Consider the following 26,358-nt stretch of genomic DNA (forward strand, 5'->3'; position numbering starts at 1 on the left):
ACAAAAGAGGCGTTCTCTGGACTTTTAAGTATCGTGCCACTTGATGGCATCACAAGTTTGGCACATAGATTAAGTAGTTTTGAAAATTGTGACCTGGATACTATGAGTGCCTATGAGTGTATCCTGATGTGGGCTTTTGAAGAATACTACCCTGATATCTATTAGAAAAGTGAAAGAAGATGGGTCCTTTGGGAGCACTTTATCTTTAGATATTTTGTGGACTTTTTAGCTTTCTTTTCTCTCTGTTTGAATATGTTCATTCTAGGGTTGTCAGTTAATCACAGTTAACTCACGCAATTAATACAAAAAAATTAATCGTGATTAATCGCACTGTTAAACAATAGAATACCAATTGAAATATATTAAATATTTTTGGATGTTTGTGTACATTTTCAAATATATTGATTTCAATTAGAACACAGAATACAAAGTGTACAGTGCTCACTTAATATTATTTTTGATTACAAATATTTTGCACGGTAAAAATGATAAAAGAAATAGTACTTTTTCAGTTCACCTCATACAAGTACTGTAGTGCAATCTCTTTATTGTGAAGGTGCAACTTACAAATGTAGAACTTTTTTGGTATATAACTGCACTCAAAAACAAAACAATGTAAAACTTTAGAGCCTACGAGTCCACTCAGTCCTACTTCTTGTTCAGCAAATCGCTAAGATAAACAAGTTTGTTTACATTTACAGGAGATAATGCTGCCCTCTTCTTATTTACAGTATCACCTGAAAGTGAGAACAGGCATTCGCATGGCGCTTTCGTAGCCGGCATTGCAAGGTATTTATGTGCCAGATATGCTAAACATTTGTATGCCCATTCATGCTTCAGCCACCATTCCAGAGGACATGCTTCCATGCTGATGATGCTCCTTTAAAAAAATAATGCATTAATGAAATTTGTGACTGAACTCCTTGGGGGAGAATTACATGTCTCGTGCTCTGTTTTACCCACATTCTGCCATATATTTCATGTTATAGCAGTCTCGGATGATGACCCAGCACATGTTCATTTTAAGAACACTTACTGCAGATTTGACAAAACACAAAGAAGGTACCAATGTGAGATTTCTAAAAATAGTTATAGCATTTGACCCAAGGTTTAAGAATCTGAAGTGCCTTCCAAAATCAGAGGAGGAGGAGGTGTGGAATACGCTTTCAGAAGTCTTAAAAGAGCAACACTCTGATACAGAAATTACACAATCCAAACCATCAAAAAAGAAAATTATCCTTCTGCTGGTGGCATCTGACTCAGATAATGAAAATGAACATGCGTTGGTCTGCATCACTTTGGATTGTTATCGAGCAGAACCAGTCATCAGCATGAACGCATGTCCTCTGGAATGGTGTTTGAAGCATGAAGGGAAATATCAATCTTTAGTGCATCTGGCACGTAAATATCTTGCAACGCCGGCTACAACAGTGCCATGCGAAAGCCTGTTCTTACTTTCAAGTGACACTGTAAAGAAAGAAGCAGGCAGCATTATCTCCTGCAAATGTAAACAAACTTGTTTGAGCAATTGGCTGAACAAGAAGTAGGACTGAATGGATTTGTAGGCACTAAAGTTTTACATTTTTAAATTTTTAGTGCAGTTATTTTTTGTACATAATTCTACATTTGTAAGTTCAACTTTTATGCTAAAGATATTGCACTACAGTGCTTGTATTAGGTGAACTGAAAATACTATTTTTTGTTTTTTACAGTGCAAATATTTGTAATAAAAAATAAATATAAAGTGAGCACTGTACACTTCGTATTCTGTGTTGTAATTGAAATCAATATATTTGACAATGTGGAAAATATCCAAAAATATTTAAATAAATGATATTCTGTTATTAACAGTGCAATTAATCTCAATTAATTTTTAATCGCTTGACAGCTTAATTCATTCTGTATACTACAAAATGGATTCAGAATAAAAGGTGTAATAAACTGAACAGGTTAGTCAAACACCTGTTAGGAATTGTCTAGGTAATCATAGAAATGTAGAACTGCAGGAACCTTGGTAGGTTATCTAGTCCAGACCTCTGTACTGAGTCAGGACTAAGTATTAGCTAGACCATCTCTGATAGGTGTTTCTCTAACCTGTTCTTAAAATCCTCCAATGCCAGAGATTCCACAACCTCCCTAAGTAATTTGTTCCAGTGCTTAACCACCCTTACAGTTAGGAAGTTTTTCCTAATGTCTAACCTAAATCTCCCTTGCTGCAATTTAAGACCATTACTTCTTGTCCTGTCCTGTCCTCAGTGGTTAAGGAGAACAATTTATCACCTGTATCATTATAAAAACCTTGTACATACTTGAAGAGTGTTATCATGTGTGTCGTCCCCCCTCCCCCAGTCTTTTCTTCTCCAGACTTCACAAACCCAATTTTTTCAGTCTTTCCTCATAGGTCATGTTTTCTGACCTTTAGTCATTTTAATTGCTATCTTCTGGACTTTCACCAATTTGTCCACATCTTTCTGAAAGTGTGGTTCCCAGAACTGGACACAATACTCCAATTGAGGCCTTATCAGTGCTGAGTAGAGTGGAAGATTTACTTCTGATGTCTTGCTTACAAAACTCCTGTTAATATATTCCCAAATAATGTTTGCCTTTTTTGCAACAGTATTACATTGTTGACTCATATTTAGTTTGTGATCAGCTATAATTTCCAGGTCCATTATTGCAGTACTCCTACCTATGCAGTCATTTCTCATTTTGTAATTATGCAGTTGATTATTCCTTCCTAAGTATAATAATTTGCATTTGTCCTTATTGAATTTCATCCTGTTTATTCCAGACCATTTCTCAAATTTGTCAAGATCATTCTGAATTTTAATTACATCCTCCAAAATGCTTCCAGCCCCTCCCAGTTGGGTATCATCCACAAACTTTATAAGTGTACTCTATGCATCATTTATGAAGATATTGAGTAGAACCTGACCCAGGATATATCCCTGCAGGACCCCCCTTGATATGCCCTTCCAGCTTGATTGCGAACCACTGATAACTAATCTCCTGGTATGCTTTTCCAGCCAGTTGTGCACCTACCTTATAGTAGCTTCTTCTAGGCTATATTTCTCTAGTTAGTTTTATGAGGTCATGTGATACAGTGTCACAAACCTTACTAAAATTGAGATGAATCGTATCTACTGCTTACCCCCATCCACAAGGCTTGTTACCCTTTCAAAGAAGGATATTAGGTTCATTTAACATGATTTGTCCTTGACAAATCCGTGTTGTCTGTTACTTATCTCCTTATTGTCTTTTAGGTGTTACAAATTGATTGAGTATTTTCTCCATTATCTTTCTGGGTATAGAAGTTAAGCTAAGTAGTCTAAAATTCCCTGGGTTGTCCCTATTCCCCTTTTTATAGCTAGGTACTGTGTTTGCCCTTTTCTAGTCCTCTGGGATCTGTCCCATCCTCTACAAGTTCTCAAAGATAATCGCTAATGGCTAGCTCACAGATCTCTTCAGTCAGTTCCTTAAATATTCTAGGATGTATTTCATCAGTCCCTACCGGCTTGAAGACATCTAACATGTCTAAGTAATTCATAACTTGTTCTTTTCCTATTTTAGCCTCAGATCCTTCCCCATTTACACCGATTTTCACTGTGTATATTTTCCAATCACAGCTAACCTTTTTTGGTGAAACAAAAAAGGCATATAACACTTCAGCCGCTGCTGAGTTTTCTGTTGTTGTCTCTCTCTCCTGGTTGAGTAATGGGCCTACCCTGTCCTTAGTCTTTCTCTTGCTTCTAAAGTATTTGTAAATGTTTTGATGGTATCCTTTGTGTCCCTAGCTAGTTTAATTTCATTTTTTGTCTTCACCGTTCTACTTTTGTCCCTACTTGCTTGTGCTGTTTTTTTATATTCATCCTTCATAATTTGACCTAGGGTTTCCACTTTTTATAGGACTCTATTTTGAGTGTCAGGTCATTCAGGATATCCTGGTTAAGCCAGGGGGTCTCTTCCTAGCTTTCCTATGCATTGTGTTTGTTTGCTTTTGTGCCCTTAATAATGTCTCTCTAAAATACTGCCAATTCTCCTGAACTCCTTTTTCCCTTAGGGATCTTACCTACCAATTCTCTTAGTTTGCTGAAGTCTGCCTTCTTGAAGTCCGTTGTCTTTATTCTGATGTTTTCCATTTTACCATTCCTTAGGATTGTGAACTCTTATCATTTCACGATCACTTTCATATAAGTGGCCTTCTTCCTTCAAATACTCAACCAGTTCCTCCCTTTTTGACAGCATCACATCTAGAATAGCCTCTTCCCTCATCGCTTTCTCCGTGTTCGGAAATAAAAAGTTGTCTGCAGTGCATTCCAAGAACTTGTTGGGTAATCTGTACCCTGCTGTATTATATTCCCAACAGATGTCTGGCTAGTTGAAGTCCACCCATCACCAACAAGTCCTGTGTTTTGGATTATTTTGTTAGTTGTTTTAAAAAAGCCCCATTCACCTCTTCTTGCTTATTAAGTGATCTATAATAGACACCTCTCATGACATCACCCTTGGTTTTTTATATCCCTTTTATCCTTACCCAAAGACTTTCAACGGGTCTGCCTTCCACTTCTATTGCAACCTCAGTGCAACTGTATGCATCTTTCAAATACAAGAAAACACCTCTCTTTTTTCCCTGCCTGACATTCCTGAACAAGCTGTACCCTTCTATGCCAATAGTCCAGTAGTGAATTATCCCACCAAGTTCTGTGATGCCAATTATGTCATAACTGTGATTATTCACTAGTATTTCTAGTTCTTCCTGTTAATTCCCCATACTTGTAGCATTAGTATACAAACATATAACATGGTCAGTAGATTTCCCCTCTATATTCCTTCTTGTTTCTCCTTTGTCCTTGCTGTGATTGCCCGTGTTCCTCCCAGCTTCCAACCCTTCCTCAAGGTCTCCATGTTTTGGATTTACCTGTGGGCTTTTGTCTCCTATTCCTGTCGAACCTAGTTTTAAGCCCACCTTAGAATCATAGAATATCAGGATTGGAAGGGACCTCAGGAGGTCATCTAGTCCAACCCCCTGCTCATAGCAAGACCAATCCCCAACTAAATCATCCCATCCAGAGCTTTGTCAAGCTTGATCTTAAAAACCTCAAAGGAAGGAGATTCCACCACCTCCCTAGGTAACCTTACCAGGTTAGCCAGTCTGTTTCCAAAGATACTCTTCTTCCTTGATAGGTGGACCCCATCTCTGCTCAGTGGTCTTTCTCGAAAGAGCATCCCATGGTCAAGGAAGCTGAAGCCCTCATGGTGACACCATCTGTGCAGCCATGCATTTACTTCCTGGATGTGTGTGTCTGTGCCTGAGCCCATGCCCTTGACTGGAAGGATCAATGAGAACACCACCTGTGCCCCCAGTTCCTTCACCCTCACTCTCAGAACATTGTAGACACTTCTGATCTGCTCAGGGTCATATGTTGGTGTATCATTAGTGCCCACATGTATGAGCGGCATGGCATAACAATCAGGGTTGGATGATCCTCGGCCATCCTTCTGTAGTACTTAGTCCTGCCTCAGTGCAGGGGACTGGACTAGATGACATGTCCTACATTTCTTGCAGCCCTACATTTCTGTGATTCTATGATTATTTCATAGTCCAATTCAATGGACTAAAAAAAAAATTCTTATCAATCTGTTTAAAAACACAACCATATTAAATCTTCTATTATAAAGCTGTCCTTTGAAATTTAAAATGTGTAATAATTTTAACTAATTTATATAGCATCATAGAGTTTAAGGCCAGAAGGAACCACCAGACCATCTAGTCCAGTGGTTCCCAAACTTGGTTCGCGGCTTGTTCAGGGTAAGCTCCGGCGGGCCGCAAGATGCTTTGTTTACGAAACAGAGCGTCAGAAGGTACGGCCGCTTGCAGCTCCCAGTGGCCCAGTTTGCCGATCCTGGACAATGGGAGCTGTGGGAAGTGGTGGCACGACCCCATATATGGAGATCAGTTAGACCCTGAGCATGTAAGCTTGATTTAGTTGGGGATTGGTTCTGCTTTGAGCAGGGGGTTGGACTATATGACCTCCTGAGGCCCCTTCCAGCCCTGATATTCTATGATTCTAAGCAAGAACCAGCCAGCTAAGTACCTGAGAGAGAGAATGCTCAGAGCTCTGGCCCTCCCTGTCCAATATCCCATCTCCAGGTGTGGCCATCCCTGATGGTTCAGAGGAAAGAGATTAAAAAAAAAAAAAACCCCATCACCCTTACAGAATACATAGAGGGGAGGGGAGAGGACGCTTCCTGACCCTTGCAGGGTTGTAATTTGTTTGCAATAGATGAAAACAATATACACATTTTGATTGATGATTTTTTCCATAACAGTTACAAGTTATGATTGTCATTTTTCTCTCTCAAAGAAGATCCCTGTAATTATCTTTACCTTCTCAGCCTCAAAGGTCTGGGTGCTGACTGTCTTCTCAGGAGAGGCTGTTGGCACCTGCTAGTGCTAATGATTTGAACAAATGATTGACTGCAGAGATGAGAGGCACTTTTTCCTCAGTTCCTTCCAAGGCTAAGCACAATTCTTTCATAGGAATCTCAGTTCTTGTTGGTCCAGAATACAACACCAAACATGAATTCCAAACTCCAGTCCCCACATACTAGTACATCTGAGCTACTGATAGACCACAGAGTTAATAATTTTGTTCTTAGCACATAGAACTTAGCAATTTACAATCTGTATGAGAATCTTTCTTGTAAATTTTACATCATCCAATGCAAACTATTTATTTTCTTTAATCTGCAAATAGCAAAATTATTATTGTGGAGAGTTGTACTTGTGAATGGATGCTTAAGTTAGCAGTATCTTAATAAAATATCTGTTACATATTAGATATCTTCAATCTTGAGTGAAATATTAGGGAAAGATTAAAATCATAAGTCAAATGTTTCACTGGTGATACAGGATGGGAATGGGTGAATTTTCAACTTCTAAAATTATGAGGCTGTAAGACATTTTAATAATCTAATTTGCAGTTATTAGAAACACAGGTAAGGAAACCTGAGTGTCACTTTAAATTCTCATAACTGTCAGCTAATGATTTTGATGCCTCCAAGTTTTTAAGAAACTGGATGAAGTGTCAAACCAATGTTGTTTATAGACAATAAAAAACATGCCATGGGTACTAATTGTTCTACTTCTACTTCTTGTTTGTACTAGCAAAAACCCGTGCTGCGGATTTATTGGTGAATCCCCTGGATCCAAGAAATGCAGATAAAATTAGAGTTAAAATTGCTGATCTGGGAAATGCTTGCTGGGTAGTAAGTATAAAAATCTTATTTTAAGTTTTTAGCCTTCATTGTTGAGAACAAACCTTTTTATTGTTAGTTTTTTTTCCATTAATGCCATTCTTTCCATTTTAGCATAAACACTTCACTGAAGACATCCAGACAAGACAGTATAGATCCATAGAGGTTTTAATAGGAGCAGGTTACAGTACACCTGCAGATATCTGGAGTACAGCCTGTATGGTAAGAACAAGAATATGCTGTTATTTTATTATGTCAATCAAACTTTATTTTACTAAATAAAATTCATTGAGAACACTTGCTTATTTACAGTGTGGACCTGGCTATAAGGGTTCTTCTTATAAATTAAGTAATCACAGGAGCAATGCTATAACTGAGATAATAAACATATTTTCACTATAAGTTTGATATTTTTTTCCCACCTCAACTTCTCCAACATTCTCAAAGTAGTAGCTTCCAGTAATTGTCCTTGCATGGTCTTTTGGCACAGAGGAATGTTTTGCGGAAAGTTTCATTCTTGTTCGAGTAGATGCAGCCATGTATTCTATGCTGGTGTGTGTGCCTTGCATACTGGAACCAGAGAACTTAGCCTAGCAGTATCCATTGGGGCGGCACTGATGTTCTGTGGCCGTAACCCCTCCTCATGTCATATAAAGGTGGTGCTGCCCTGACGCCCTCTGTTTCTTGTCACTGCCCATGGCTAGAGTCGGAGCTCTGTGTGTTGACTTCACCTCACACTTCTGCTTTCAGTTTTCTGAGAACTTTTCTTGTATAGGTTTAGTTTAAGTGTTAGTTTATTGTTAGTAGATTAGTTGGCTAATGCCATTTGATGTCCTAACGAGAGTTTAAGCATTCTCCATTGTGTAGGGGGGCCATCCCGAACAGTGACCCTCCCACACATAGGTTGCTTGTTGTTTCTTGGTGATGAACACAGAGAGAGGTGCTCCATCTGCAAGTCGTTCACAAAGCGGACTCAGGTGGCGAGAGACTTGTGGTTGAGGCAGCACCTTCTGAAGCAGTCCCCCTTTGGCACCAAGGCCTTCTTCTGATCAGCGGCTGCCTTCGGATGTGACAAGCGATGCCACCCCATGCTCGGGCTCAGGTGTTTTTCCCAAGAGGAAAAGGTTGTTTACCCTCCTCTGGTGCAGCAAGGAAGAGGTCCCATAAAATGAGTTGGGACCGTTTCAGGTCTCAGGGTAACTCCTGCTCCAATTTTAGGAGGAGTGCTGACCAGCGCTGTACTCACTCTGGAAGGTGGGATGGAGCAACTGTTCAACTGCTACCCGGTACCATGCTGAGAACAGTGAGGGCCTGTCCTGTCGACTCCGGTTCTGGCCACGGGGCATCTGTTGAGTCCACTATCAACAGCACTGGCAACATTACTGACCATGTCCATGCCAACAGCATACCAGGTGACATCAGACCTGCTTTGCCTCTTGATTCCAGACTCTCTGCTGGTTCAGGAGTTATCTGGTGCTATGGCATCTACCAGCTTGTCCTCTGTTCTGCCCTTGGTACCTTCTCGCCGTGTCAAAGAGCTGCTGGGTCCCTCAAAACTGCGGCTCACACTGCCTCAGTAGCAGACTATAGAGCTGAAGTCAGGCCCTGGACCAAAAGCTCCCTCAATTCTGATGCATCCTTTGGCAACATCATTGTCTTGGTGGCAAATCCCATCAATGATGTTGTTACCAGCACCTCTCCTGGTACTGCACGGAGTGTCTCTCATTTGGTGCATCTGGTGCTGTTTCCCCATTCACCTTTGGCACCGATGTTTCCTCCTTATTGGGCTTTAGATAATTTTGATTGGTGGTTTTCCCCTTCAGGGCTGGCTTCCACATTGTTACCACAACACCTCTGGGATTCCTCAAGATCCAGGTCGAGGTCATTCTCCCCATCCTCGTCAGATAGGTGCCAGAGATCACCCTCAGATCAATATTGGTATTGAGATTGGGCATCTGTCCTGCAGTCGGGAGAAGGCTCTTGGCACGGTGCCTTACCTGAATGTCCTGTGGCCTCCTGGGAATCAGGAGCAGCAATACTGCTTGTAATGTTGCTGCAGCTGGTCTACTCCGGAAAGAGTCATAGATCCCAAGGAGAAGGCCTTCTGGTTGTTGGTTTAACCAGCCGCCCCCTCCCCCTCTGCAGCATATAACAAGTGCCGTTTTGACTCGTGTCAAGCACAGTGACCCAGTGGTACCCTCTCCCTCTTTGTCCCGTTCCCCCCACCCCACATCCCACCCTCGATTCAGAGACAGGCTGGCCTGCTTTTTATAGTGTTCGGGACTCAGTTACAGTGGACAACCAGGTCCTAAACACCTTCAGGTCAGGTTGCCATACAGTTCCTCTCCATCCCTCTTCTCCACATCCCTACCCAATCCCTTTTCAGGGACCCCCTCTCATGAGTTGCTGCTCTTTGAGCAGGTTCATTATTTATTGGTTTTGGGGGGCACAGAGGTGGTCCCCCTGCAACACTGAGGGCAGAGATTCTACTCCCAGTATTTCCTGGTCCCCAAGTCCAAGGAAGCAATGGGACCTATCCTCAACCTCCATGATCTCAACAAATACATCAGATATGTGAGATTCCATATGGTCACTCTATTAAACTATCCTCCTGGCCTTGAATCACAATGGCTGGTTTTCAGCCCTGAACCTGCAGGACACTTATTTCCACATTGCAATCCTCCTGAGCCACAGGAAGTTTCTTAGATTCGTCATGGATAGCCACCCTATCAATACACCATGCTGCTTTTTGGCCTCTTTTCTGTTTCCCTGCTTTTCATCAAGTGTATGATTGTGGTAACCGCGTATCTCAGGAAGAAGGGAATTCATACCTTCCCATATCTGAATGATTGGTTATAGAGGGGCAAGTCCAGCAAGGAAGTCCTTTCTTATGTTCACTTCATGCTACGCCTACTCAAACATCTAGGTCTGATCCTGAACAGCAGGAAAGCAGTATTGCTTCCAACTCGAAGAATCAAGTTAATTGGGGCCCAGATAGATTCTACAAGGTCAGGAGCGTTTCTACCGACTGAGCAATTCCAGGTGATCCATCACCTATGTCTTAAGCTGCAGTCTCAACTCTTAACCGCAGCCTGAGTATGCCTGAGGTTGCTACGCCATATGGCCACATTTATCCAGGTAGTCCAATATGCGAGGCTGCACCTGTGTCCTCTTTAGATGTAGCTGAAGTTGGTCTATTGTCCAAATCGCTGTCCCTTGAGCACGATGATCGGACTCCTCCCACCAATCCTGGGTTTCTTACAGTGGTGGACAATTCTTGACAAAGTGTGCCGGGGTGTTCCTCTCACTCAGCCACCACTAACCAGGACCACAGTCACCGATGCCTCCTGAATAGGTTGGGGAGCGCATTTGGACTCATTGAAAGTTCAAAGCCTGTGTTCAGAGTGAGAAGCTTCTCTGTATAACAGTGTTCTGGAGCTTCATGCCATCTATGATGCCTGCCAGACCTGTTAGGATCAAGGGTGCAGCATTTCTCATACTCTCTGGCAATACCACCATGATGTATTATGTGAACAGGTGAGGGGAGCACATTCCAAAATGCTTTGTCAGGAGGCAATCAGTCTCTGGCATTTTTTCATCCAGCAAAACATCCCCCTTGGCTGATCACTTGGGTTCCAGAATCAATTGATGAATAACCTCAGCAGGAATTTCTCATTGATTCAAGAGCTGTCTCTAAAGCCCAGTATCCTGCAGTCTGTCTTTGATGCTTAGGGTATCCTGACGATCAACTTGTTTGGCATAAGAGAAAACAAGAAATGCCATCTGTTCTGTTCTTGAGGTCATCTCAGTCTAGACTCCTTGACCAATGCTTTTCACCTGAGCTGGGAATCGGCACTCCAATGTGCCTTTCCTCTAATTCCAGACATCCGACAGGTCATTTTCATGCTGAAATTGGACCATGTCAAGCTCATTCTTATTGCGCCAGCGTGGCGAAGACAATGTTGATTCTTCGACCTCACATTATCGTTTCAGCCTTCCATATTCCTTCCTCTTCATCCTGACCTCCCAACCCAGCATTGCGGTCAAGTTTTGCATCCAACACTCAGTTCCCTGCATCTCTTCATGGGTGCTGCATGATTAGATGAGGAAAAGGAACGATGTTCAGTGGCTCTTGCTTAATAGTTGGAAGCCTTCAACCACGGTGGCCTATTCGGACAACTAGAAGCTGCTCTCAGTATGGTCATTAACCAGGGGAGTTCAGCCAATGCTGGCTTGTATCCAGGACATCTTGGAGTACCTATTACACCTTCAGTCTTGTGGTCTTGCACTTATTTCACTGCAAATCCACCTGGCAGAGATTTTGGCATTTCATCCACCTATCTATGGGAAGTCAGTGTTTTCAAACTCCATGGCAGTGAGGTTCTTGAAAGGAGTCCCTCAACTCCACCCACTGGTTAAAGAGCCGGTTCCTTTGTGGGTTTTTAATACTGTTTAGCGGCTCGTATAGGACCTCCATTCAAGCCCCTGGCAATTTCTTTCTCCATTGTGTCAGAAAACTGCCTTCCTTGTGGTGATAACATCTGCAAAGAGTGTGTGTGAGTTGCAGGCTTTGATGGCAGAGCCTTCTTACATGCAGTTTTCCAAAGGCAAAGTAACCCTTTGGCTGCACCCTTTGTTTTTATCAAAGGTGATTTCGCAGTTTCACTTGAATCAAGTAATACGTCGATCGTGTTCTTCCCTAAGCCTCTTCCAACCCCAGAGGAGCAATGTCTTCAACATTACATGTCAGGCAATGTCTAACATTTTATATGGATAGAAGTAAACCTCTCTGTCCCTCACCTCGTCTGTTCGTTTTACATGCAGACTGAATAAAGGGTCAAGCAGTCTCTTCACAGACTATGTCTGTGGATAACTTCCTGTATCATGACAGCATATGAAGTAACCCAGGCTATGCCTACTCAAGGAGTACCAGCTCATTCCACGAGAGCTCAGGTGATGTCAGTGGCATTTCTAAAGGAAGTTCCTATATTGGGCATCTGCAGGGTGGCCACTTAGTCCTCTATATACACTTCTTTGCAAATAACTATGCTGTTACAGCTGCATCCAGATCAGATGCAAACTTCAGGAAGGCAATCCTGCAGTTCTTTAAATAGACTCCAAGCCCCACCTCCTGCGAGTACTGCTTGCAAGTCACCCACTTGGAATATGCAACTACTTGAAGAATTAAAAACGGTTATCTACCTGTAACTGTTCTTCTTTGAGATGTGTTGCAGACGTGTATTCCATGACCTGCCCTCCATTCCCTCTGCATCGGAGATTTGGTATGAAGGAACTGAGGGGGTTGGGGCGGCACTGCCCCTATGCAGCTGGGAGAGCAATTATGACTGCAGGGAATATGCACTGCCCCTATAGGTACTGCCAGGAAAAGTTGTCTGGCTCCCATGCATGGTGCACGCATACCCACATGGAATACCCATCTGCATCACAACTTGAAGAACAACAGTTACAGGTAGGTAACCATTTTTTTATTGGGCAAGACATTTTTGAAATATGAGAGTTTAGGGGAAAAAATTTTCATTTTTCAAAGAGTCACAAATTAACTGAATAAATCCAATAAGTCCAATAAACTAAGTTTAATTTCTCTCCTTTCTTTTTTTCTCTATAAAGTGGCAAAAATCACTAGAAGACTTTTTGACTTCTTGTTGACTTCATACTTATATTCATATAAGAATGTAAGAATGGCCATACTGGGTCAGACCAATGGTCAGTCTAGCCTAGTATCCTATCTTCCGACAGTGGCCAGTGCCAGATGCTTCAGAGAGCGTGAACAGAACAAGGCACTTTATCAGATGATCTGTCATCCAGTCCCAGTTTCTTGCAGTCTGAGGTATAAGGACACCCAGAGCATGGGGTTGCATCCCTAACCATCTTGGCTAGTAGCCAATGATGAACCTCTCCTCCATGAACTTATCTAATTCTTCAAGTTTGTAGGATCAGGGGCTTGGATTGTAAAATCTGATGCAAGTAACTTATTTTGCTTATAAATTAGGTATTATATTATTATACTGTAGAAGTGATTTTAAAAGCAAATTAAAATAATTTTGCAGAGACCTCTTCAAGGAGCAAAGGGTAGGAAATAAATTCAAAATTAACTGCCCAACCTTTTGAAAGGTTCTGTGCACAAGATCTCTTTGAGAACAAATAAATAAATCAAATCTTTATTTTCTAATCTAAGCCATTTTTACACACTACATTTTAAAATAACCCCATACATGACTATTTTTTCTCCAGACACTTATATTTCAAAAATACTTTGTCCAAAGGTACTGGGTGCGTGTGAGGGAGAGGGTTGAATTTTACACTGAGTTTGTAAGCCCGGAAGACGAGAAGGATTGTGGAGCTGTCATGCAAAGAAGGAAAAAATAAATATTAAAAATGTGTAGAGATTAGGATTTTAGTAAATCTAGTGTTTGAAGTAGTCATAGTAGTCCTAGCCAATTCATAGTTAAAATTGTAGCTCAGTTTCCACTATAAGCCTGATTTTGACCTCTACTCTAAAAGCCACAACAAAGTATGAACTCTCCATGCCCACCCTGAATTGGTATGTTGGTTTTGAGGAAAAAAGTAGATTTTTTTTTCTGCTAAATTGGATGTGAATTGGACAAACAGATCCTGGAATTACAAGATCCTACAAATAGAAGTATTCACCAGTGTTCAAAATAAAAAATAGTAAAGGAGAGAGATCAAACTTAGTTGTTTCCTCGGCTCCTATCAGTTAGATCAACTGTAGAAGGTAGAGTTCAGGTAATTTAGAGATTAAATTCATAATTCCATCTTTTCAAATACCTAGGTTCTTGTAAGTTTAACCTTAACTCTGAATTCCTTGCTCTTTACTGTTTGTTTTCTTTACTAACTATAAAATTATTGTAGGAATTCTCTAGGTACTGATATGTCCACTCAACCCCACTTCACCTTAACATATTTTTTGTCTTTAAATAGTCTTTTTTCTTTACCTTAGGGAGTTAAGATTTGTAGGTGCAACCCATCTGGCTAACTTTGTGGTCAGCTTTTCAGGTGACTTTTTGGACTGCTATACAGCTTACAAGGTCCACAGGCTGTAAGTGCCATATTTGCTACTATGGACTCCTTGTACCTCATACATTGCAAGCTCTGTAGGAAACACCTTTTGATCCTGTAAGTTCTGTCAATTATTTTGTGGTTCAAGGAATATAAAAGCTTTGCCATGTCTATCTGCATCTGAACACTTTGCAAGTTTTATGAGCCAAACAATTCCTATGTGAAGCATTTACAGTCTATGTGGTGCTTTAGACTGTTGCTGTAAGGACCGTATCCTGAGAGGTGCTACGCATGTACAACTTCCATTGAATCTAGTGGGAACTGTGGGTGCTCAGCTTGCAGGATCAAGCCATAGATAGCATACAGAAAGGAGAGGAGAGAAGAGGAGATTATGGAAGTAGCATGAAAAATAAGCATTTCTGATTGTGTGGGTTAGGCATATGCTTTCTGTAAGTTCCAGAATTTTTTAAAAATAATTTTTACATAATATAATGAAAAGAAGATTTGTCTCATACTTTATATAATCAAGAGGTGTGGGAGGTTAGATGTAGAAGGGAAACTGATAAAAATGAGTTTTAGAAAAGATTTAAAGGAAGAAAGTAAAGAAGCTTAGATAACAGGAGGAGGAAGGATAATTCAGGTTTAAGGGACTGGATGTGTGTTCTGGCGAACAGCGGAAGTGGTCAGGTGCTTTCCTGAAATGTTTATTTTCATCTGCTCCCCCCCAACCTACTGTACACTCTTAACAAGCTTCATTCACCTCACTATAAGAGTTTTAAATCAAATAAGGTCCCTTGGAATATATTATTAGATATTATTAGGACTCATACAAATAGTTAGTAATTTGCCTTTCCTAGGATGTCTGTTCTAGTTAAAAGAAATCAGAATAAAATCATAATCCATGTCAATAATATCAGAGCACTATATTCCACAGTTGCATATTGTCATCAAGATCTGATTTTATTTTAGCATGATGAAAAAAATAGATTTCACTGGTTTTGTTTCCCTCTACCTGTGCTTTCTTTTTTTTAATATTTACAGGATCCAGCATGTACTTTTGAGTCAGGATCCAGACTAGTGTGCTGTGTTGACATACAGCATTTTCACATAGTCGTGCCAAGCAAATCCCATAATGTACACATTTTTTAACTTCAATCTTATTTTTTATATAAAATACAAACACATAATGAAATAAAACATATACAATCACAAGATGGAAATACCATATAAATAATAAAATTAAATGTTCATAATTTGTAAAACATGGGGAAAAAAAACCAAAATAAAAACAAACTAAACCAGAACCCATAGAGGTCATGCAGGGCATCAGTTATTAAAGTGACTAAATACATAAATAAATGAGAACATAGCAATATCAAGGTCTAATATATACTAACCTGCAAAAGTATGCAGTTTTTTCATATGTGACCAGACATCCCCATATTTTTTCCAATGTGTTTCTATTAGAAAGTCATTTTTTTTCATTAATGCAGTAGTAGAGAGCTCGCTCACTAAGCCAATCTGTGTATGAGGGAGGATTTGCCAATTTCCATTTTCTCTAAATAAGTATTTTGGACACTAAAATAGTTATTGCAATCCATTTCTTAATGTTAACTGGTAATACAAACCAGCACCCCTAAAATAGACAGGCTTGGAGAAGGAAAGATAGCAACACTTAAAGTTATTGAGAGAGCACTGTATATGGTGTTCCAGAACACATGCATTTGTTGACAGATACGGAGGATGTATGAAAAGTTGTCCCATGGCTGTTTGAATCTCCAACATTCACTGTGTGTTGCCAGTCTGGCCTTAAACAAACATTCTGGAGTCCAGTAGTACTTGTTATCTTGTTCTAGAAGAATCACAAGGATAAAGAACTGGAAGTATCTGTCTCATTAAGCCAGATATCCTCCCAGGTTTCTCTTATTATAGTAAGGCTAAGTTCTTTTTTCAGATCTTCCCAAAAGTATGACTGAAAACTTTGTATCTTTTAGTAGCAGAGTGTTCAGCTTCCACCGAGAAGATTTTAATGTTGTGTAACCAGTGTCTATGGTAAATAGGATTGGGGTATGATCAGAAATTAATATATTACCAAAAGCTGCTTCTAGGCATGCTGGAATCAGTTCTGAAGATGCAAGAAAAAGGTCAGTCCTGGAGTAGGATGTATTTACTGTAGAGAAATATGTGTAGTCATGCCCCTTGAGGTTTCTATCTCCATATTTCCTTTAGATCAAGTTCATTCATTAATAATGAAGGTTGGCCTATTGTGCTTTCAAGAGCTGAGTCTCATGTTATTTGATTTGTCTGGATGTCTGTCTAGTAGTTTTCAAATTCCCTCACAGTATTACAGGAATGTCTTTTTTATTGGGAAGAATGTCTGCAATAGTCTTTGAAAAAATCAGAATTACTTCCACTTGGATTGCACATGCTTCCTAGAATTAACTTTTTTGAGTTGAAACATCCTTTAAGAAGAACATATCTTCCTTCAGGATCAGACCAAGTCTGTATACATTGAAAAGTTACACATTTATGAATTAAGATAGAAGTGCCTCTGCTCTTAGAATTCAATAATGAATGATACTCAACACCTCTCCACCTCTTCTTGATTCTGTTGGTATCTATTTCTTGTTGATGAGTTTCCTGCAATAAAGCTAGTTTGCACATTTTTGATCAGAGGTATCTCAGGATTTTAAATGTTTTGGAAGCTTGATTAAGTCCTTTCCCATTCCAGGAGTACATTCTAAGAAAATTCATGGAAAACTTTTAAAAGATATATTAAGATATATAATGTTCTTCTAAAGATACATATTTAATTGTTGATTGTGTAAACCCGTATCTCTAGGATATTAGATACTGGTTAGTTTTGAATGAATTTATGCCTTCTGTTGAACCTCGGGTCAGGTATATAAAAAGATCTATAATTAAATATCGTGTGTCTTCCAAAGTATATTTGTAACAGAAGACCAAAAAAAAAAAAAAAAATGTACAGACTTAAAAGAAGCCAGTGTGGGCACATTCAGACCCTTTGTGGCTTCGGTTCCATCTGCTCTTGTCCTTCCTGTATTATCTAATAATAATCTAAACATCTCTAAATACAAATGTATTTTCAAGTCAAATATTACCCTGTAAATATGATTGGGTATTCTAGAATATGTATAATACATTCCCACAGAAGTGTTTATGTATTCATACGTACACACGTTTTATATATATATATATATATATGTATATATAGACTTATCACATGTACATTTACAATTTGGTAAATCAAATATAAATTAGTACAAAATCTAAATATGAAATGTACAAAATATAAAAAACAATAGTCATAGTATGCCAAATGCCCTGCACAAAATGAATAGCTAGTGTTATTCATGGTTTAGGTTATTGTCTACTTTATATGTCAGGAATGTTGACTGTTGCAAGAGAATTGTGATCACCATAGCACAATCCATCAAAGGCAGAGTTAGTGAAGAGATCCTGTCTAACAGTGCAGATTGTGATGATGAGTGCAGATAATACTTCAGTCAGTAGATGGTTCAATAAACCCCAGCTTAGTGTTAAAATGTTACTCTATTCCAGGGATAGTCAATTATTTTTTGCCAAAGTCCAAATTTCTTGGTCAAGTATACTCAAGGTCCAAATTCCAGAGAAACATTTTTCACACCGCAGTAATAATAATAATGATAATAATAAGTAAATAAAAAGATTTCACGGTCCGTTCAAAAGCATTTGCCAGCCTGAATTTGGCCTTTGGTCCGCCTGTTGACTACCCCTGCTCTATGCATTGCAATGCTATACAGTTCATTATTGTTCAGTTCCAAAGGAGCTCAACAGAAGAGTTTCATCTAACTGGTTAGCTGCTAGGAGCTGGAAGATGATGTAGGGGAGCAGCTTCTGAAGAAGGCAGATAATATCCTTCCCCTCTAGACCCTCCGTAATGCCCAAGAGACAAAGGTTGTTTCTTTGAGATTTGTTTTCTGAGTCATCCTGTTTTTGTTCCAGTTTGTCCAGTCTAAGCTTTAAGGAGGCAGTTTCTTTAATTTCACAGCACTCCAGCTGTGCCACACTCGATGCTCCCCCCTTCCATGGAAATTGCAGTCCACTGTCCAGGCACTTCCCTCAGTGGCAACTGCAGCCCAATGTCTGGCTACTTCCTCATTGGCGAGTGTGTGCGTGTGTGTGCGTGAAATCCAAGCCTGCCCACTACTCCAGGTCCTGGCCCAGGAACCTTGTAGATGTGTAGATGGCCGCCACTTGCGTCCCCTCTGACTCCTCAGTAGATTTCCCTGGGCCACTTTCCCGCAGCCCCAGCACTCTTTGCCCTCGCCTCAGGGCCTCAGCTTGCAGATCCCTGCAGCCCACCAGGAACTGCCTTTAGCTCCCCGGGTCTCTCCAGGGTGCTTGCTACCTTCAGCCTGCAAGGCCGCCAGTCCTCATCCCTCCTCAAACTCCAGGGGGTGACTGAAGCTGCTCTGCTCTGCAGCCCTTCTTATATAGGCCAGCCTGGCCCTGATTGGCTACTCCTTGCAACCCCTCTCTTAATTGGCTGCCTCCTGCACAACCTCCCTAGGGCTCTGTTAACCCCTTATGGGCCAGTGTGGAGCAGAGGCCCTATCACAGGCTCTCTCTATGCTATGAGCTAGGGGTGTGATTCCCCTGCTTGTATACACGTACTTGTGCTAACTCTCCTCACGCTAGCACACGTGTAAATAGCCGTGCAGCCACGGTAGCACGGATAGCAGCAGGGGAGGCACAGCTTGGCGTTGCTGGCTGTCTATCCACCAGTTTCAGGCTAATGTGTACGCAAGTAGGGGAATTACCCCCCTAGCTTGTCGGGTAGACATAGCCTTATTTTCAGTATTGATAGCACAGTTTGTCATACTTGGGAGCACATATTGTCTTGGCACTGAGCTATTGTGGCTCTGCACATGCTTTCTGGGACACCAACCATTTGGATGTGAAATTATATAAGGAGACGTAACTGTGACCCAACTCCAGAGCCTTTTGACTGCTACAGACCGAAGACTTTGACCCCTCCTTCTTTTTGTGGCCACTTGTTTCCTTGCTAATAGAGTTAGCGAGTTTTTAATTGTTATTCTTGTTGTTTCTTGTTGGATGTTTAAAAAAGTATTTTAGTGTTAGCCTCAGCACCACAGTATGGCCTGGTCAATGCCATTCACTTTGTGTTATCCAGTCAGTATACTCTACAAACAAATAGAAACCTGCACGGTTCAAATCCTGGAGTCAAAGCTACACAAGAAGACAAAGGGAGAAGCTGAATCAGTTCTGAGGTGTCATCAAGTTTCTGCTCAGCACTGAAGTAGAACAGGTACCATGGATCTAATGAGACTTGAGGCTCACACTTGAGTATTCCCAGGTCCAAAACCTCTCTGCCTGACTCTTCAATATCTTAGGTCTCTGTCCCCACACTTCTGTTAATAGATTTTCTGCAAGTCAGTTTTTTAATCCCACCCAGGTTTATTCTGCTCCAAGAGATTAATTTTAGCAAACCACATAGTCCCTACCTACATGGATTCTATCTGAGAATCAGTTTTTAAAAGATATTAATCTTTTGAAATCCGCAACGACGAGCTACCTTTCACATACATTCTCTTAAGAAATCTGGCCCCAGCTACTGCATCAGTGAAGACATCTCCTCCTCAGGTCCAGGTGGCCATTGATGGCTTCTCACTCTCATCTGATTTAGATAATGATTTTCTGAAGGATCCTGGTAAGGAGGAGTCTCAACCCATTATATTTTCCCTATGATGCCAGTGTGGTATCCTCTGTGATTTCACCACCATATAACTTCTGGAGCTGCTGAGATTTCTTTGCATATATGATGGGGGCTCTAGATCTTGAACTTTCCAGGGTCTGTGTATAAATCCACAAAACTGTGAATCACAGTTGTTTCACTTTTTAGACTTTCTTCAGCAGGGCTAGGCAGCAGTCTAGTTTAATAGATACTGGAACCATTTGAGACCATTTTCAGCCATTAGTAACTATGCCTTTGAAGATCACTATCTCTCTGGCATGATGGACAAAAATGTCTGAAAGGGACATGTCTCAGTTTTCCTCAGCTGCCAGATATTATTGTGACAGATTATTCTGATATGGGCTCATTTGGATCACTAGAGCCCTGTGCAGATACAAAATTTGTATCGCATCCGATCTGTGATCTGCAAAAACGGTCCGCAAATATAAAGTAGATATCCACAGATTTGCAGGGCTCTATGGATCACCATGCAATTCAAAGCCTGTGGAAGTCAAGGACCTATAAATAGGTTAGAGTTACAGGTAATTAATTATATATTCAAATCTTATATTCCATGAAGTATTTTGGGGAAGTTCTGAATGTATGGCATGTATTATACAGGAGGTGAGACTCAATGATTACATTCTGGCCTTCGAATCTGTGAATTAGAGGCAGAACAGTATTTTGCAGACACCATCACAACCATGGAGTAAAGTGAACTGAAAGAGTGGATCAAAAAGTTGTCAGGCTCTCAATGTATCCCTCCTCTTCCCCTTCATCTACCCAGAAAAAGCAACATCTTGGAAGATGACTTAAATTGGAGAGACAGTGGTCAGCACAAGTGATCGTTCAAGTAATTTTAGTATTCAGAAGTTTGGGTTCTCTTTAAATAGACCTGCTTTCAATAAGGGAAAATATGACATACCGTAGTTTCCCTCCCTCAGGATGAGGATTCAAGCTTTTGACTTCTTAGGCTGGAGTCAAGATTCTTGTATGCCTTTTTATAGCTGTTATGAAGAGTCTTCAGGACTATCAGGCATGACAGAGTTGAGGTAATATAGCTCTAACCTGAGCTTGCCATTTCTGGTTCTCAGAGTTCCTTCCTTGACTTTGGAACTTCCAGTTCATTTTACAGCTCTTCTGGATCTCCCTTCACAAGCTCAGGGCCAGATTATTTATCCAGACCTAAAGCCTCTGAATTTTGTGGCTTGGAATACAGCATGTTGCTGGACATGTGTGAATCACTGACCTACTGTGCAATTCAGTTTACTGATCTTGTGCAATTCAGTTTAATGTTTTTATTGCCTCAGTTTTGCCATCAGTAAAATGTGGCTGACAACATTTCCCTACCTAGAAGAAATTATTTTTTTCTGTAAATCACATAGGTTACTTGTAGACTGTCAGGATAAATTCATGTGGGGGAGACTGTTTTTGCCCAAGGATTGTCTAAATGGATCCAACTAGGTATACAAACATGTATGCCCTTGAAGGTGTTTCTGTGCCTTGAAAGTTTTAGAATACATTATATTATAGATTCATGGTATGAAATCTTGGTCTTGTAGATATTATGAGGAATTTTGCCACTGATTTCAAGAGAGGGTCCTTCATCCAGAGATTTTTAAGGCCTTGAGGGACTATTACGATCATCTAGTCCAGTAGTTCTCAAACTTTTGTATTGGTGACTCCTCTCACACAGCAAGTGTCTGAGTGTGACCCCCCCCTTATAAATTAAAAACACATTTTTTATATTTAACACTATTATAAATGCTGGAGGCAAAGCAGGTTTTGGGGTGGAGGCTGACAGCTCTCATCCCCCAGGTGATAATCTCGCGACCCCCTAAGGGGTCACGACCCCCAGTTTGAGAACCCCTGATTCAAGTCTGACGTTCATTCGGATCATAAGACATAGATTTTCACTCCGTGATTCCTGTATCTAGATGAACAACTTGTAACTGAACTAGAGTATATTTGTAGAAACATATCCAACTGGATTTAGAGACCCCAAGTGATGATGATTTTATCACATCCCTGGATAATTTGTTCAAGTGGTGAATTACTGTCACTGTTAAAAACATGCCTTTTATTTCCAGTTTGGACTTTAGTGAATTCAGCCACTGGATCTTGGAAAGCTAGAGTCCTCCAGATAAAACTGTGTGTCTCAGAAGTGATTGTCTCTGAGAAGCATAAAACTGCTAACTGCAGTTTGATACACACTTTGACACAGCATTACTATCTTGGTTTGAGTTCAGAATCTTGTGTCCAATGAAGGTGAGCACTCAGCAATCTTTATTTAACTGGTTTTCTTCAGAATCACCTCCTTTAAGGGTTGATACTGTTAATTAACCTCCCAACAGCAGGGATCTGTGTTGATGATACACAAAGGTGACAGATTTCTTACCTAGTAAATTCAAACTCCAGGAATTACCGGGTAAATTGATAGCATAGATCCACACTCCCTATCTGTTTTTTCCAGTTCTTCAGTCTAAGGCATAGATTCTGATTAAGTACAAAGAAATGGACTAAGGCTTGCTGCTGCTTGTGAAGCCTTGGATATGAATCTTCAGTGTTGCAAGGGAGCATGCTCTCTAGAGCAGCAGTTCTCAACCGGGGGTTTGGGGCATTGTTCCCTCTAATTTTTTACGTCCATGTGTGGAATTAATTTTGTTATATGCACCAGTATGGAGGTGGTGTGTAATTCTCTCTGTTTTAACATTTGAGATTTCATTGTCAAAATTCTAAGATTAAAATAATTATTTCTGAAATAGCTATAAATATGTCTGTTATTTCCTAGGCATTTGAGCTTGCAACTGGCGACTATTTGTTTGAACCACATTCTGGTGAAGACTATTCCAGGGATGAGGGTATGTATCTTCTGAGATGTTGGAACAGTTCACAGTAGTGTTATCTGTGTACTTGAGTAAACTGTTGATAAACATTGTGTTTTGGTATCAGATTGTAAATTCAGATCTTTTAATTTTAAGTCCCATCTGTAGCATTAAGTGGGCAAGCCCCCTTCATCAGACACATTCATCTTGCTTAACAGCAGCCTGAAGGAGTTAGACTGCTTTCTTGTAAGATTTGCATATGTGTGAAAACCTGACTGAGAAATAACAAGACGTTTTAGCTACAAAAAGCAACACACTTGAGTTTTAATGTATCTTCTGTTTATTAGAGTGACACTGAACTAGGTGTTTACATTTGTGTATATATTGTTTGAAGTAGCTGGTTACTAATTTAAAAAAGCTCCACAGAATTAACTCCTGCTTCCATCTATATACCTGTCCATTTCCATGCTTGTGTGCTTGTAATGCCCCTTGCAGCGGTAACATGGGCATCATTCATTGTTCCTAAATGCGACTAAGAATGCCGGAGTTCTGCTGACCCTGGAAACCTGTGCATGGGTTTGCTGCAAACACTGTTGATTTGAAACAATTTCTGATTTTTTACTAATTCCGGTTTCTTTCCTCCTCTTTTTATCCCATCCTTTCCCTGCCCTTCCCACTCCTGTGTCCTTTTTTTCTCTCCTTCATAGACCACATAGCACACATCATAGAGCTGCTAGGCAATATCCCAAGGCACTTTGCTCTATCTGGAAAATATTCTCGGGAATTCTTCAATCGCAGAGGTAGTACCTCTTCTTTTTGAAAGGCGCCGTGATGCAGACAGAAGTGGAATAGCAGTTGCTGGTTGTAACGCATACCAATAAAGAGCATTTTCTCAAGTCATATAACAAAAATCTACCCCTGATATATAAACATTAACAAATTAAAAACAAAAAGCTATGAAGAACTCCTTTTTTTAGTTGCACTAATTTAAAAGGAACAATTGCTGACATATTTTAAATCACTTTATTGGTAAAATCTTATCTTTAAAGACTGCAGTTCAGTGATTTTGGATGAAGAAGTTTTGGTGGAAGTGCCCTTACATTTTTTTACCAGGATCAATCTATTTCTGTCTGTACCGGGCCAGTGTTAGTGTGTGCATGCAGTGTACTGATTAAACTGTTGTATGTTTCTGTTTTGCTGGCAATGTTCTCCAATGCAGATCACATAGCATTGATCATTGAACTGCTGGGAAAAATCCCTCGAAAATACGCTATGTTGGGGAAATATTCCAAGGAGTTTTTCACCAAAAAAGGTAACGGTATTTATGCAACACTAATTTAAAGCATAGTACTATCCAAAAGGAGAAATTGTACGTTCATTTATGATTACTGAAGAAATATATCAATTTAAGGGAGGACACCATGTTAAAGAAGAGTCCTGATAAATGTGAACTCACCATTCTTTGAGGAGCAGGAAGTTGCAGAATAAAAACCGTTTCCCTGTATCATTTATATTAAATGGTGTACTCAACAAAGTTGTGGATGTTAAGTAAAATGTCTATGAAACCCTATTTAACTGCTTAAATATGTGCAGTGTATCAAATACGACCTAATGTTCAATCCATTTCAGTTGATGTCTTATATGAAGGAACTGTCAGGGAATATACACTTTTTGGCACCATTGAAAGGAGTTAAAATACTTTCTGGAAAATATTAGTTATTTGGTTTTCATCTTATTTAGTGTTCAAGCAAACCCTCTTTATATGGGTCAAACTGAGGGATGGGATAAGTGAACACTCAACACAGAGATCATGTATCCTGCCATTATCTTACCATTTGTGTTTAGACTGAGTGCAGAAAAGATAATTGTGTGACATAAGGGTGGGTACAGCTTCCATCCTCTGTCTGGATAGTGCTGTCTCATTTTAAGTATCACAGGACATTTAAAACAAATTTTTACTCTGTGTGTTGTGTGGCACAGGGCAAAAAATGTTTTTAATGTAACGTGTCATTCCCTTGATTCCATTAGCTTTTTGTCTTTGATTAGGTTAGTAGAATTAACTACTGTAAGTTACTTTTTTAAATTTGTGGTAATGTGGGTGAATCATTCTGTTGTCAAGTTGCAGTATCTCCTGTGTCCCTTGATATTTTCTCTTCTCATTCAGTTCACCACATTCTTTTTATTATTTATGAAAAAAAAGGGTAATCTTCTACTTGTCTAAAATTTAAGTTAATACTAATAGATATTCTTAAATGCTCTCTTCAGCAGGCCATGGAAAACACCAGCTTAGAATAGCACTTATAATGGCAGAGCATTACTTCAGACTTCATAATTAAATTCATGGTGGAAAGTGGTGATGTTTGGTGGTTAAGCAGCAGTAGGGACTGCTGGGTTCTATTCCCAAATCCAGCACTGATTCACTGTGGTGGTGAGTTTAAATGCACACATAAACTGCCATTTTAGTTATTGCTCTCTTCGTAAGGATTGTGATGAAGGTCATGTTGGCTGAAATACCAGTTTAGCACAGATTGACCAGCTTAATGACCAGGAGGCATTAAAACCTTAAAACTACCTAGAAATTGTCATTAATTGAAGTTGTCTATGGTGTACAAAAGAGGAAACTTTACTATTGAGGACATTTTAATCCTTTGGGGCACTTTGTAAGCGTAATATAATGTGGAAAAAGGAATTCATTTACTTCTAATGATTGTCTCATTCTCCTTTGTTAGTCCCCCCTGCAGATTTCCACTTTGGCAGAGCTGTGTTCAGTGAGGCCATGCACAGTGCCCCCTGGTGGATCTGAACTTTTAGTGCAGGAGTAGATAAGGAATCAACCATCACTTCCTTTCCCAGCCCAGGTTTCAAAGTGGTAGCCATGTTTGTCTGTATCAGCAAAAACAACGAGGAGTCCTTGTGGCACCTTAGAGACTAACAAATTTACTTGGGCTAAACCCCACTTCATCAGGTGCATGGAGTGGAAATGAAGTGGGTTTTAGCCCACGAAAGCTTATGCCCAAATAAATTTGTTAGTCTCTAAGGTGCCACAAGGACTCCTCGTTGTTTCTCCCAGCACAGTCAGCTGTGTTAAAATTCTTTCTTACTCGTTCTCCTTTCAAATAGTTAATTGGCTTGTTACTTTTTTTTTTTTTTAAATATTGATGTTAAAACTAAAGTCCTATAGAGAAGTGTTCTGGTGGCCTTTTTGTAGGAACCGTTTATTTGTGATTTGTTCTTATCTATTAAGTAAGTTGTTCATTACCAACTGATGATTCGGATCATATCAGTTAGTATTGTTCATTGTCATGGCTGATCCTGACAGGAAACTGGGTTTCAAACACTACTCCAGCTGTGTAAGGTGGATAAAAGTAATTATTTACTTCTATTTTTTAATTTAAATCATTATATTTTTAATTTAAATCTGTTTAAATTTAAATCAGAATTTTTATTTACATGTTAATTCTTTACATTATTCCCAGTGCT

The 26,358-nt window shown here is 39.9% G+C and overlaps 1 protein-coding gene across 11 annotated transcripts in view; it reads left to right on the top strand.

The window, feature by feature from the left end:
• The window catches only part of SRPK2 (SRSF protein kinase 2), a 310,269-nt gene that overhangs the window by 263,800 nt on the left and 20,111 nt on the right, over window positions 1–26,358 (top strand). For 9 of the 11 annotated variants that reach the window (XM_048836381.2, XM_048836385.2, XM_048836391.2 and 6 more), the window contains 5 exons: window positions 7,169–7,269; window positions 7,372–7,479; window positions 22,845–22,914; window positions 23,586–23,678; window positions 24,098–24,190. In XM_048836381.2, coding sequence (XP_048692338.1) covers window positions 7,169–7,269; window positions 7,372–7,479; window positions 22,845–22,914; window positions 23,586–23,678; window positions 24,098–24,190 — 465 coding nt within the window. The remainder of the gene's footprint in view (window positions 1–7,168; window positions 7,270–7,371; window positions 7,480–22,844; window positions 22,915–23,585; window positions 23,679–24,097; window positions 24,191–26,358) is intronic. The other 2 variants (XM_048836386.2, XM_048836387.2) reach the window with 2 other exon arrangements.

Source organism: Caretta caretta, chromosome 1 (genome assembly GCF_965140235.1).
Source record: "Caretta caretta isolate rCarCar2 chromosome 1, rCarCar1.hap1, whole genome shotgun sequence".
Lineage (NCBI taxonomy): Eukaryota > Metazoa > Chordata > Testudines > Cheloniidae > Caretta > Caretta caretta.